The 16,199-nt window shown below is 34.9% G+C and overlaps 1 protein-coding gene across 1 annotated transcript; it reads left to right on the forward strand.

Moving 5' to 3' along the window:
• Positions 1–495: 495 nt before the first annotated feature.
• LOC107871719 lies at positions 496–1,967 on the forward strand. Its single transcript, XM_047412102.1, has 3 exons — positions 496–556; positions 844–1,574; positions 1,680–1,967. Exons 1-3 carry the CDS (start codon positions 496–498, stop codon positions 1,965–1,967), a joined length of 1,080 nt encoding a protein of 359 aa, XP_047268058.1.
• Positions 1,968–16,199: the final 14,232 nt, after the last annotated feature.

Consider the following 16,199-nt stretch of genomic DNA (forward strand, 5'->3'; position numbering starts at 1 on the left):
CATATTTTACCACCAAATGTTCCAAGTGCTTGATGGATTATCACTAGCTATCATCCAAATATGCCAAACTTAAAATTGTGAAAAATCCTCAAAATAGGATGTGAGGGAGTTGTTTGATGGATGTTTTAAAAGTTTTACGTGAGGGAGTAATTTGCTAGTAGTGGTAGGTTTGCTGGAAAACATGAGTGGGGTTAATGGTTTTATAGTAGCAGTATTGGGAAGTTTAGATGACGTGAGGAAGGGGTAATTAGAGTTTAGAATTAATTAGTATTTGATTTTTGTGTTTTAGTAGGGAAGGTGTATTATTCTAGAGTTTGGTTTATTTTAAGTTAGTTTCTTATTATGGAAAGGTTTTATCGTAACTATATTTAATTAATTTTCTACTCTTAAATATTAGAAAAAAATAGTCCGAAGCAACATTTTGAACAACCAAAGAGGAGAAGAAAAAAGTTGGTGCCCAGGTGGATTTATAAAGGGCCTCTGGCTAAGACTGAGATGGCGACCGATGAAGAAGAGCATCAGAATCCTGAGGAGGAGCCTGTACAGCAAGATACTAGCAACTATGTAACTATATAACGCGGTAAAGGGAAGGAGAAAATGCATCCTGAAAATATAGAATTCAATCTACAAGAATTTCCTATGCTAAATCCTACACCTACAAGAAATTGCTTTAGTATATTGGTTGCTATGCAATTTGGAGAATATAATCTACTACCTATAGATAGAGGTGGGACAGTTCAATCTCAATGAAATTTCTAGTATGGAATGTCAGGGGCATCAATAAATGGTACAAATAGAAGGAAATAAAGCATATGCTACACACTCAACATATACATCTTGCAGGTTTGATCGAAACAAAAGTTAAAAGGCATAATATTGGCAAGGTGATGCAACATGTGGCTCCTAAATGGCTAGATCTCACTAATTATGATTTTGCCGATAATGGTAGGGTATGGATTGTTTGGGATGATAGATTGGTTGAGGTGCATTTTATCAAGGCAGGTGCACAATTTATTCACTGTCAGGTCAAGAATAGATTGTCTACTATGGAATATGCCCTTACAGTAGTCTATGGTTTTAATGCTGTGGAGCAAAGAAAAAGCTTATGGGAGGAAGTGAAGAGTATAGTCCAAGGTACATCTATGCCTTGGGTTATTGGAGGTGATTTTAACGTTGTCCTTACCTCAGAAGATAGATTATGTGGTAATCCTGTATCTGCCACAGAGATACATGATTTCTCAGAATGTATTGTTTATGCTGGACTCACTGAATTACCATGGAAGGGTGAGTTTTATACTTGGTCTAACAAGCAAACTACAGGGAGTAGAATTTATAGTAGGCTTGACAGGCTGTTTGGTAATGATGAGTGGATGTGGAATTGGGGCCACATCTCTACTGAATGTGGGTTGCCAAATATATCTGATCATTCCCCTATGCTTTTACAAAATTCTCAAGGTACCAGACCTCCGAAATCTCCTTTCAGATTTTTTAACACGTGGAAAGATCCTGCAACATTTTTACCTATTGTGCAAAGGCATTGGGTGAACAGATACCAAGAAGGGAGAATGAAGATGGTATGGAACAACTTGAAAAGGCTGAAACCTGAATTTAAATAGCTGAACAATACTGAATTTAAGAACGTAAGTCAGAAAGTCATAATGTATAGGACTGAATTACAGGTGATACAGGAAGAGATGCTACGTGATCCAGCTGATACCTTTATTCTTAAGGAGAAAGAGGCCCTGTTCAACTTAGAAAAATGGCCATCGCTAGAAGAAAGTGTGATGAGGCAGAAGGCTAGATTGACATGGATCACTTTTGGGGATGCTAATACAAAATATTTTTCTGCTGTGATCAAAGAGAGACAACACAAGAAACAATTGCTCACTCTCACATCCTTAGCCGGGACGACCTTATGGAACCTGATGATATACAAAATAAAATCTTACATTTTTATAAGAACTTAATGGGTTCTTTTGCTGAGTCGCTGCCAGCAGTAAACAGACTGCTAATGCAACTGGGGCCTGTACTTACTCATGAGCAACAAATGGAGCTGAATAGGGATGTAACAGATGCTGAAATTATGGATGGACTAAAGCATATTGGATCAAATAAGTCCCCAGGTGTGGATGGCTACAATGCAGCCTTTTATAAAGCTACTTTACCTGTGATCAAACCAGACCTAATTGCTGCTGTACATGAATTTTTTCGCACTAGTAAGATGTTTAAGCCTATTAACTGTACTGCAGTGACTTTACTTCCCAAATCTGCGAGACCAACAACTGTTAAAGATTATAGACCTATTGCCTGCTGCACCGTGCTGTATAAAATAATTTCTAAAGTTTTATCAATAAGAATTTAGAGAGTCATAGCTAGTATTATTTACGACGCACAAGCTGGGTTTATCCCTGGAAGGAAAATTGTAGACAATGTCATTTTGACTCATGAGCTAGTGTAAGACTATACTAGAAAGCATGTTTTTGCTAGGTGTATTCTAAAAGTAGACCTCCAATAGGCCTATGATAGTGTTGAATGGATTTATTTGAGGCAGATACTTGAATTTTTGAAGTTTCCGAAGAGAGTAATTGGGTGGATTATGGAATGTATTCAAACCGTGAGCTATTCCATTGGGATAAATGGAGAATACACAGAACCCTTTATGACTGCCAAAGGATTGAGACAAGGGGATCCCACGTCTCCGTATCTCTTTGCTATAGCAATGGAGTACCTCAGTAGAGGTTTGATGGAATTACACCTGAACAAGCTGTTCAAATATCACCCAAAATGTGGTAAAGTGAAGTTGACTCATTTGAGCTATGCAGATGACTTGTTACTATTTGATATTGGACAAACAAGGGAACATGAAAATTAGTCCAAAAAAACAGTCCACAAAATGGAATAAATCCGTGAACCCTTTGTGAAATCGTAAGCATGAGTAGTAAAGCATAATGATAAACTTTGTGAACCATAATACTTGGTTCTAAAAGATTTTCTTTTATTCTATCTTAGGGAGGTTCTTCTAATCGACATACACCATGTGAGCTATCATAGTGTCCAACATCTTGTCCCTCATAGGAAAAAGGTCATGTTGGGGAGAGCCATCCTACCCTTGCCATCAGAATAGGACCTAATCTAAAGTGATCACTATCTGTCAGTTCATCCATCTTGAGAATAAGCTGAACCCACATTGGCTCATAGTTCTGGGGCATGTGGCCTTAGACGCATGCCTAAATCGATGCTAAATACTACTCCCTTAATACTTAGTGCTCATATTGTAGGAAATCCACCTAAAAATAGCATGAAAGTTTACATAATGACCCAATTATGATTCTTTTTCTTTAAATCATGATCAAGATAAATATATGTGGATTCCAATCTTAGCTTAGGATCAAAAGATCAATTCTTGTTTTAGATCTTTGTATAAACTCATCAAGAGAAACTTAACAGCATGATCTTGAAATTTCAAAACTCAAACTTATGGCTTAAAATTCATCATTTAAATTCATGGTAATTCATAATTAAACTTTGTGCTCAATAATAATCTTGAAATACTTCAATAATTCTAGTCAAGATAATAAAATTCAAGTCTCAATGCAAATAATCAAGTCACATGCTTAAATAGGTGAAAGCAGTCATGCAATTCAACACTTAAATAACTTTGTAACTTGATAAACTCAAAACAGCAATATTTGGGGATGAACCCTAAACTGTAAATCATGCAAATTTAACTTTTAAAGCTAGTTTTGGGCACAAGGATGAAAGAGTATCCTTGTTCATAACCCCACATACCGTAATTGGTTTGATTTGAAATTGAAAGCTTGACTTAGAAGCCTTGGAAATGTTCTTGAATGTTGTCCTTGAACTTCTTGGATTAGAGAACTTAGATTCTTGCTTATCTTGGAGAAGGAATAATGGAGTTCTTGAGGGGAGATTAGGGTTTTCTTGGAGAGAAAAAAATGAATAATAGGGCAACTAATGCTCCTTGGGGACTTTAATTTTGTGTTTTGAATGGTTTTGGGTGAGGAAGAACGACCTAATTTCCCTTAAATACGTGAAAACAAAAGCTGAAAAAATAAGGGAGCGTGTGCCGTGGGCTCTAAAGCACTGAAATAGAGCGTGTGTTGCAGGCTCTGGAGCACCGAAATGGAGTGTGTGCCGTGGGCTCATTGCATGCTACTACTATTTTGGACTTCCAAATATGCCCTTACGCTCTTCCAAAAATTTCGAAACTTACCCGAGATGTACCTTTGACACCCCCGATCATGAATCAATTTTAAAATCGATATTATAAGGCCAGGAAGGTCGAGAATAAAATCATCGAAGTTTAGGAGCTTTAGAAATGACTAAGTCCCAACACTTAGTGAAATATTCTAAGTGTTGGACCCCTTTAACATGTAATAGTGAGCTGAATTGGGTTAAGATCTTGCGGGTTCTTACACACTTGCAGTATTTTCTTTTCAAATTTGCTTTTGTACGTTGATCCTATTTTGTTTAACTTTCATTTCTAGAGTGATACTAGTTTCTCTCTTTTTGACTTTGATGCTTGACCTCCTTAACTTTGTTGTGAAATCCTTTCATGTTCTTATCATTTGCTTTATTGTTGTCATGACCCGATTCACGATTCATGATGGCGCCTACTAAACCCACCAGCAGGTAAGCCAATACCAAAACCTGGAGCTATGCCAATGGGTTACTTTGGTAGAAAGGCCCGACAAGGCCACAATAGATGAACACCACAACAAACAATGATGTTCCACAACAGACAAGCAACGACGGATACCAATTCCCACGACTTGGTAATATTAATACAAGAGCAGCTAAGTTCGACAATAGGAAAAACAATTCAAAGTCTAAACTGTCTTATACATTCGTCTTAAATACAAAATACTAAATAAGGATAGGAGGGAAACGGATGATTCAAACTCCAAGAGCTCACCCTATCTCCAAAAGATCAACACAACACGCTCTTAACTCAGTGGCGATAACTAGTACTTGAGTCTACACCAAAAAGGTATAAAAGTGTAGTATGAGTACCAAAACAACGGATACTCAGTAGGAATCATCGACCAACAGATCTAAATTATGATATAAAGTAAGACAATAACTATACATCAAGGTACAGAATCAAACTTGAATCGTCTCCATCATCACTGAACAAAAAAACTAGCCAACTAGAACAATAATGTGATATCTCATATCAATACATACCACGACTGTCATACAAAGTGAATAATCAATTCGGAAGCGTAAGGAAACATGTTTATATAATTACAATTGCATAAATACCAAGTTCAACACACATACAATCATTAAAGCATTGTAAAAGAACTTACCACGACATTCCATACCACCGGGAAATACACCCAAACGAACACAGGTAAAAAACTCATCACGGCGTCCCAAACCACCGGAGAGTGCACCAATAGATCAATTCCTCAACGTATCAAGATATATAAAAATACACAAACAACCCACATTTGCCACGGTTTTCACAATTCCCGTCATGGTCACTTGCCGATATCCAAGACCATTGTCACTACCATAATCCAAACCAACATATACCAATGTAATCATAACCATAATTATATATGCATTAAGACCTCTAACTAATTAATATACTCAATCTAGTTTATATTAGCTAACCACCATTTATTATTAAGCTACTAGTTTACTAGTTATCAAAAGGCCTCCAACCGTTAGCCTAACCGATTTCTCACCTACTGTTTCTTTATGAAGTAACAACTAAATACGATTCATTAGATAGCCAACATTCACCTTTATCCAAGATGTAACACTAAACCATAATCACCATTTAACCAACTCATTCTTAGTTAACATAAGTACACTAATTATCAAGGTAGTGAGAAGCTACACATTACCAACACATTATCTATCTATAAACCAATACTTTTTTTTTTCTAGTTATCACCTTGATTATCTAGGTCCTTATTTAATCATCCAATGGCATAGCATTCTAGACATCAATATCACTAATCATTAACAATGCTAAATCTTATCATGAATAGTCATATTACAACCATAATTACTAGTTACCACGATTTAACTAAACAAGGTCCACCAACTAGTATTCTAGGCATCCTAGCCATCAAGTAATATAACCACTTTAGATAAACAACTAGTTTTCACATAACTCATTTTACTAGGAGAAATCCCATAACCTAACCATTCATTCAAGACAAATATATTTACTAAGTGATTCCGTAATTCTACACATGATTACACTTACTAATTAGTCTTGACTAACTAGTCGACAATTTGTACTTCTATTCACTATTTAGTATTAACAAGAGCCACACCACTTAACTAGTGATTAAAGATAGAGAATTATAGACACTTCCCAAGAAAAACATCATATCCTACATGCATACAAGGACTTAATCATACAATGGTACAACCACAAAAATACCTATATTTTTACACATGCTTACCATACATAACATCACCATAACATCAATATATCCTCCAGGTTTTCTGGGTATCACCATAACATCAATACCTTTTCCAGATTCACCAGGCATCATCATAATATCAATTTATCCTCCAGATTCACCGAGCTTCATCATAACATAAATACCTTTTTCAAATTTACCTATCATCATTATAAAATCAACATATCCTTCAGATTCAATGGGCATGTAATCCCCTAAGACTATCCCTTGGATGTCACACGGTGCTTACGACCACAAGTGATCCCAAGCTAACCCGTATACTGGCATAATTCGTGAGCAACTAAATAAGATACATTAATCTGAAAGAAAAATGCAGAAGAGAAGTCTTTACTATGTAGGTTCCAAACAAAACTGAGTAAACTGATTACAACTTCGGTTATACAAAACAAAACTAAAATTAAATACATCAAATCCACTGACGGTCCATGAAGCCTCTACTAATACTAACTATAAGTAGCTAGGACATGACCCCAGCTATCCCTGATCAATACAACTGAATAAAGAAAATAAGATGCTACTCAAACTATAATTGAATCGAGCCCTCGAATTAAAAGGTCTCATCACCTGCTGACTGAAAGCTGTACACTATCTGGTTATGATGTGTGGGCTACAACTGGTACCTATATTATGAGATAATGTAACACAAAGACATATATGTAGATCAGTACTTCTGGAATGTACTGAGTATATGGGGTGAATACATAAGTAAAACAATAGCTTAATATTCATATAAACTTTCAAATAATACATGCTAAGTGTAAATGACTCACTTTGGGCTTAAATAAAACAAAAGTTGTAAAATCATAAACATGAGTAATGAAGCATAAGTATAAACTTTGTGAGCCAAAACACTTAGTTCTGAAAGCTTTTATTTTATTCTTTCTTAGGGAGGTTCTTCTAACCGGCATACACCATGTGAGCTATCATAGAGTCCAACATATTACCCACAATAGGGAGAGCTCATGTTGGGGAAAGCTTTCCTACCCTTGCCATCAAAATAAGACTTAAACTTAGTGATTACTATCTGTAACTTCATCTATATTGGGAATAAGCTGAACCTATGTTGGCTCTAGTTTTGGGGCATATGACCTTGGATGCATACCCAACTCAGTGCTAAATACTACTCCCTTACTTATATGCTCATACTTTAGGAAATCTACCTTAAAATAGCATAACGGTTTATAATGAAAAACAATTATGCTTCTCTTTGCTTTAAACTATTATCAAAATGTACAAATGTGGATTCCTTATCTTAGATTAGGATCAAAAGATCAATTCTTACTTGAAATCTCGATGTAAGCTTATCAAAAATTACTTAAAAGCATAATCTTCTTGAAATCTCAATACTCAAACTTAGGGATTAAAGCCCATGCTTTAAACTCATGTCAATTAATAACAAAACTTCATGCCAAATATGATTCTTGAAATACTTCAACAATAACAAATCAAGATAGTACCATCTCATTCATAATATAAATCTTGTAAATTAAAAACATAAACACAAGAACTTCTTGATATACTAAAATCTTTAAATTTCATAATAATCACATGCTTCAAGAATATAGAAACTTGGGTATGAAACCTACTTCAAAACAAGTAAATAAAACTTAAAAATCATGCAATTTTGGGCACAAGGGTGAAAAAATATCCTTGTTGATAACCCCACATACCTTAATAGGCTTGACTTGGTGTTGAAAGATTGAATTTAAAAGCCTTGGAGATGATCTTGCAAGCTTTCTTGAATTCTTAGATTAGAAATCTTAAATTCTTGCTTATCTTGAAGAGAATGTAATAGAGTTATGAAGTTCTTGGGAGATGACCTTAAGAAACCCTAATCTTGTTCTTGAGAATAAAGAGGGTTAATGACTTTTAAAATTGATTAATAATAGATAAATACATTTATTTGAAGATTCAACTCGTGGGAGGGGGAGGCTGGCATGTTGAGGTGAGGAAAAGACCAAAATACCCCTACAAAACTAAATCAAATTTGTTGAAATTTTTAGTTGATGACTTCATTGATAGCTTATCAACTAGTTGATGGCTTATCAACTAAGTCGTCAACCCAAATATTAATTTGGAACCTTTCTGTTTAAGGGTGACAACGAGGTAGATAGCTTGTCACTTAGGTGACGGCTTATCACACCAATTCGTCACCTTGTAGCTTAGGTTGATCATATTCTGGTTATGGGTGACGACTTAGTTGATATCTTGTCACTTAGGTGACGGCTTATCACCTTAAGTCATCACTTTATAGCTGGAGTTGATCACATTCTGGTTAAGGATGACAACTTGGTTGATAAGTCTTCACTTAGTTGACGGCTTATCACCTCAAGTCGTCACCTTGTTGACATATAGACAAGCTGAGGTAAAATGAGCATAACTTTTCACTCCGATATCGGATTAAGGTGAAACCAAGTGAATTGGAAATAATACTTAAAGAAATTTCATTTGCTATACAGTAGGACACATGTATCAATATATTCTAGGAGATACACTCATCAAAAATGGACCCTAGCTAGAGCATTTGTCAAAACTCTATCGATAGAAAAGTCCTCAACTCGTCTTTGAGTTTGGAGGGTATTATAACCTCGATCAATATACAAAGATATTCCCACATCACATATTTGATAATCATACATGTATATAAATAGAATAATTGGGTTCAAGTCTGTATGCATAGGAACAATGATTGTTAATTCTTGATTGAAAATGTGGGGTGTTACATTATCTCCCCATTTGGAACGTTCGTCCTTGAATGAGACTAGTTAGTCAAGAATACTAGGAGAACTAAGATCATATACTAAACATACATGATTGGAAACATGATTACATGACTGAGTCTGAAACATGATACATGACTGAATTGATTTCGTGAATACATGCAATAACATGAGAATGGTTATAAGGTTGAGATAAAAATGAGAGAGTCAACTTATGAGTACCCATTACTTCAAGATGAATCTTTTTTCGTGAAGAAAAATTAAGAGATTTAGTACATGAAAACTCAGGGGTATTACAATATCCCCCCCTTGGGATAGTTTGTCCTCCGAATGATACTGACTTGGCTGAAATACTAAGGAAAGACTGAGATGATGGAAGGGACACTTACGGACTGAGTCTTGCTTGAATATCTGGAATCTGAAGCTGATGCATGGTGCATGAACTAAGATGAATTCGTGAATTGCTAGGATGCAAACATTTTAACCTCTTGGAATAACCATATTCATGAGACTTTACATAGTATGACCAGAGGGAAAGATGGAAAACCATAGGAACTTGTCTGTCTGACTGCTAGAATGAATTGTTTCTTTATGGACTAACTCAAACTGAAAGCTTATACTCAACTGGAGCATCTCTTCAATGCTCTTTCTAAAAAGTTCTAATAACATTAGAGAGCAGAGAATCTTGGGCATGATCTAAATAAAACTTCTGAATAAGGAATCACAACATTGATACAACTCTATAGCCTAGAACATAGACATATAAATCATAAGCTAGGATTGAATTACTAGGCCTTAGGAAATGCAACTTCTTACTTTCCAGCTTAGAAATACTTCTCAAATACTCTCTCAACTATACTATTCCCCTTAAATACCATACTCAATTGATTCAACATATAATTCTCACATGGGCATTGATAAATCCATCTACTAAAGTCTAAACTAAACTAAATTCTCTCACCATGATCAAGCCTAACTCAAAATCACAAGGTACAACACGCCATACTATAATACTAGTCTAAACCACATGATTCAATCTTCTATGTATTCTTAGAGCTCACACCCTAAGCATAACATGCCTTACCACTTCAATGACTAACTTTTAACTCCTACTATGGATTCACTAGTGCATATTGCATTTATCCACTTACATCTCAACATGACATTCAAGCTCATTACTATAACCACATATGAACTTCCAGGCAACTACCCATAAAAGCATACTTCTCATTTTCTCTAAACCTCTATCAATAACAACTTTCTTTCACTATTCTTAAGAAGACATACCCAGAATTCTTAACTAACTATGACATATACCAAAGATTTACCTCAATATTCTTTCATCCTTTAGCCTTAGATAAAAAAAGCATAAATAATCTTTCTTAATGAGGGTCACCAACTCTCTCTCATCAAAACCATTAATTATCCATTATCATCACCACTAGCTTAACATAAGAAGAGGTCGCTTAAGGGATAACGCATAATGACCTGAAGCACGAAAGAATACTATTCATAACTTTGACACTTAACTGAGGCATGATGGATAGAGTGTCAAAGGCATGGATTCATTAAAGACATCTAAAATGAGGAAATACATGATATAATGTGAATTTCACTAGTATCATGAGTTCTAAGAATTATCATACTCTAAATATGAGTTCATACTTATCATAAGCTATTCAACATAAGACTGGAGTTCATAGATTTATGAGGGATGACTCGAATTATAGAGTGAAGTTGTTACTTACTTACCAGAAGCTGAGGATGAACTTAAATACGCATGAAGTGTATAAGAATTGTCCTTTGGCATGGATCTATCACGTAAGACATTGAATATGGCGTGATAATGACTGAAATCCAAGGAATACTCTAGAGTAAGAAGGGATCACCATCTCATCACAACTCTTATGGACTTGTATCACAATCTAATTCTTAAAACTTGATTTGGTTCTTCACTCTACCATCTCCCCCTTAGATCAAAGAAGGCATTCTAAGATTATGGGTCTACTCCATATCCTCGAGACTGAGCCATAAGTTCTTTACTCTAACAATTTACACATGAATGCTCATTCACCTGAATAAACTATATCTAGACAATACTAACTTCATTCTTGGACACTCTCTTAATACATACCACCCTTAACTTCCTTTAGCTTCAATAATCATTATTATAGACTTACACTCTATTAACTCAACAAACATACCTGCCCTACTAATCTCATAATCTGCCCTTTTTCTCATAGTCTACTAATATCACATCTCTAGTTACCAAGAATACCATATAATATATGACTAGCCTTATTCACACTTAGAAACTCATGGGCATTATCTAAGCACACATGACAATAATCTTAGAAAATAATTCAATCCCCATATCACCTTGGGTACACCTCTACATCATTCCTACAACATCATACTTAATTACAAATAAATAAACTTAAACTCTTGCATGCATTATCTCAAGCCTACTCGTTCACCTCCCATACAGCTAGCCACACTATCCCAAGTAATCACTCTTTCCACCTTGATGTTCATCCACTGTTCAAGCTTAGATTCTAGTACTAGTCATAATCAACCACAACTTCACACGCCATTCTTACCTGTCAAAACATCAGAAAACACTAATCCACTAGAACCTTATAAAAATAATATTTGATCATAATCTTATAGTCTCTCTGATTATAGTCCGTAAGCACATCCCTCTTCCACATATCTCTAGTACTTATCCATCCATATATCTAAATTATACCCCTATCTCTGAAAACATCAACCAATTTCTTTTTCACAACTTCAAGGAGAACCCACATTAACAATTCTTATCAACAAAATACTTTTATTAGGAACCTATACTTTTCTAACACAATGAAGTATCATCAAAAACTCCTTTCCTACTTTAAGCATACCATAATTTACCTTAACTAATAACTCCTTCTCTACCTTCCACTATGAAACCTACACCATATTCACTACCCTTTAGTTAACACACAAGGATAAATCATCCCCATCCCACTTAATAGAAGACATAGATCTATTAATTTTTACCCTTAATCAAATGCTAACCCCAACTTTTATTGTTACTACACTTCTAAATCCATACTTCCAACTCTAAGGATTTTTTACTACTTATGAATCATAACACCCTGAGTTAAACTTTGCCTTAATAAAAATTGTATTCAATACTCAAGGCACATGCTCTCTTCTTTCATGAGCGCTATCTGTAATAAAGGGTTAACAAGGAATCTGAATATATATCTTATACTTTCTTAACAGAACAACTCATATGGATGAGTACATAACTTTTGACTTGAGGAACTTATACACACTAGCGAGCTCCTCTCAAGCCCCTTGTGTGACTTCTAAAATTACTAATAGTAAATCTTAGAGCATTATTTTAGGGGAATTAGAACTTACTAATCATGTCATCTCAAGAATAAGTCATAATGTAGAATTATGGAGTAACACATGAATCGACACAACTTTCTAAAAGAACAACTTTACTGCATGATCTAGAGTATAGAAAAAGGAAACTATTCTTAAATGCCCTGTAGTCCCTTGAAGAAAAGTACAGACGTCTGTACTATTCCGCAAGACTCTACTAGACATGGATTCACAGACACCCTAGGACACTTGAACTCTGTGCTTTGATAACAAGTTTTTAACGCCCCAAGAATACTCCCTGGATGTCACCTGGTGCTTAGGACCACAAGTAATGCCAAGCTAACTGTTATACTGGCATAACTCGTAAGCAACAAAATAAGATACATTAATCTGAAAGAAATATACAGAAGGGAAATCTTTACTAAGTAGTTTCAATACAAAACTGTGTAAAACAATTACAACTCCAATTATACAAAACAAAACTAAAATCAAATACATCAACTCTATTGGTTGTCTATGAAGCCTCTACTAATATTGACTATAGGTAGTCGGGACATGACCCCCATTTATACCTGATCAATATGATTAAATAAAGAAAATAAGATACTACTCGAACTATAATTGACTCAAGCCCTCGAATCAAAAGGACTCATCACCTGCTGACTGGAAGCTGTACACTGTCTGATTATGATGTGTGGGCTATAATTGGTACCTACATTATGGGACAATGTAGCACATAGACATATATATAGATCAGTACTTCTGGAATGTACTGAGTATATAGGGGTGGATACATAAGTAAAATAGTAGCTGAATATTCATATAAACTTTCAAATAATGCATGTTAAGTGTAAATGACTCACCTTGAGTACAGTGGGGAGAGCTCATATTGGGGAAAACTGTCCTACCCTTGCCATCAGAATAGGACCTAAACTAAGTGATCACTATCTGTAAATTCATCCATATTGGGAATAAGCTGATCCTACGTTGGCTCATAGTTCTGGGGCATGTGACCTTGGATGCATACCTAACTCGGTGCTAAATATTACTCCCTTACTTAAATGCTCATACATTAGGAAATCCACCTTAAAATAGCACAAGGGTTTATAATGAAAACCAATTATGCTTCTCGTTGCTTTAAACTATGATCAAAATGAACAAACATGGATTCCTTATCTTAGATTAGGATCAAAAAATCAATTCTTTCTTGAAATCTTGATATACTCTTATCAAAGAATACTTAAAAGCATAATCTTCTTGAATTCTCAATACTCAAACTTAGGGCTTAAAGCCCATGCTTTAAACTCATGTCAATAAATAACAAAACTTCATGCCAAATATGATTCTTGAAATACTTCAACAATAACAAATCAAGATAGTGCCATCTCATTCATAATATAAATCTTGTAAATTAAAAAATAAGCATAAGCACTTCTTGATATACTAAAAGATGTAAATTTCACGATAATCAGATGCTTCAAGAATATAGAAACTTGGGTATGAACCCTACTTCAAAACAAGTAAATAAAACCTAACTTCAAAACAAGTAAATAAAACCTAAAAATCATGTAATTTTGGACACAAGGGTGAAAAAATACCATTGTTGATACCTCCACATACCTTAATAGGCTTGACTTGGTGTAGAAAGCTTGAATTTGAAAGCCTTGGAGACGATCTTGAAAGATTTCTTTAATTCTTAGATTAGAAATCTTAAATTCTTCCTTATCTTGAAGAGAATGTAATGGAGTCTTGAAATTCTTAGGAGATGACCTTAAGAAGAAACCTTAATCTTGTTCTTTGGAATAAAGAGGGTTAATGGCTTTTAAAACTTATTGATAATGGCTAAATATATTTATTTGGAGATTCAAGTCTCGTGTGTGTGTGTTTGTGTAAGGTTTGAGATGAGGAAAAGACCATAATACCCCTATGATACTGAATCAAAGTTGCTGAAATTTTCAGTTGATAACTTCATTGATAGCTTATCAACTAGTTGATGGACTATCAACTAAGTCGTCAACCCAAAGATTAATTTGGACACTTGCTATTTAAGATTGATGATGAGGTTGATATCTCGTCACTTAGGTGACGGATTATCGCACCAAGTCGTTATCTTGTAGCTGGGGTTGATCATATTCTAGTTATGGGTGACGACTTGGTTGATTGCTCGTCACTTAGCTGACGACTTATCACCTCAAGTCATCACTTTATAGCTGGAGTTGATCACATTCTGGTTAAGTCTGACTACTTGGTTGATAAGTCGTCACTTAGTTGATGGCTTATCACCTCAAGTCGTCACCTTGTTGATAGACAGACATGCTGAGGTAAAATGAGCATAACTTTCCACTCTGATATCGAATTTAGGTGAAACCAAGTGAATTGAAAAGAAGACTTAAAGATCTTTCATTTGATATTTAGTAGGACACGTGAATCAATATATTAGAGGAGATACACTCATCAAAAGTGGACGCTAGCAGGAGCATTTGTCAAAACTCCATCGATAGAAAAGTTTTCAACTTGTCTTTGAGTTTTGAGGGTATTATGACCTCGATCAATATACAAATATATTCCCACATCACATATTTGATAACCACACATGTATATGTATATATATATATATAATAATTGAGTTCAACCCTATACGTATAGGAACAACGATTTTCAATTCTAGATAAAAAATGTGGGGTGTTACAGGTCATCATTATAACATCAAAATATCCTCCGAATTCACCGGGCATCATCACAATACAAATACCTCTTTCAGATTTACCGAGGACCATCATAACATCAAGATATCCTCCGGATTCACTGGACATCATCATAACATCAATATATCCGCCGGATTCACCGGGAATCATCATAACACAAATACCTCTTCTGGATTCACCGGGCATCATCAGAACATAAACATATCCTCCAGATTCACCGGGCATCATCATATCATCAATATATCCTCCAGATTCACTAGGCATCATCATAACACAAATACCTCTTTCGAATTTACCGGGAATCATCATAACATCAATATATCCTTTGGATTCACCGGGCATCATCATAACATCAATATATCCTCCGGATTCACCGGGCATCATCATAACACAAATACCTCTTTCGAATTTACCGGGTATCATCATAACATCAACATATCCTCTGAATCACCGGGCATCATTATAACATCAATATATTCAATAAGACATGAATATACATACACACACATATATATATAGTCCAATTAATAACAAGTGCAAGCCCATGAAGAATAGATTTGAAAAGAAGTAAGGACATATCATCACACCTTGTCATTTATTAGAAATGCAATATGTTTGTCGGTGCATGAGCATGTATATAAATATAACAAGAACACTTCATATATTAACGGGCTTAACATGATTATTAGCATGGTCAATAACTTTCCATGATTATAATTTCTAGAATCTCTCTTTATATTCATGATTCATACTACAATGATTAAGGGATTCCTTTGTACAAACATTAGTTTAGTCATTAGGCTTGAACATAATATGTGTAATAGCATACTTCAAGGTTCATATAACAGCAAGCCAATAATTCAAGTGATAGCATAGTCACAGGCTCAATTTACAAGACTTTCCATTGCTAATCAACAATTTTAAGA

The sequence above is a fragment of the Capsicum annuum genome, chromosome 5 (assembly GCF_002878395.1).
Source record: "Capsicum annuum cultivar UCD-10X-F1 chromosome 5, UCD10Xv1.1, whole genome shotgun sequence".
Classification (NCBI taxonomy): Eukaryota; Viridiplantae; Streptophyta; class Magnoliopsida; order Solanales; family Solanaceae; genus Capsicum; species Capsicum annuum.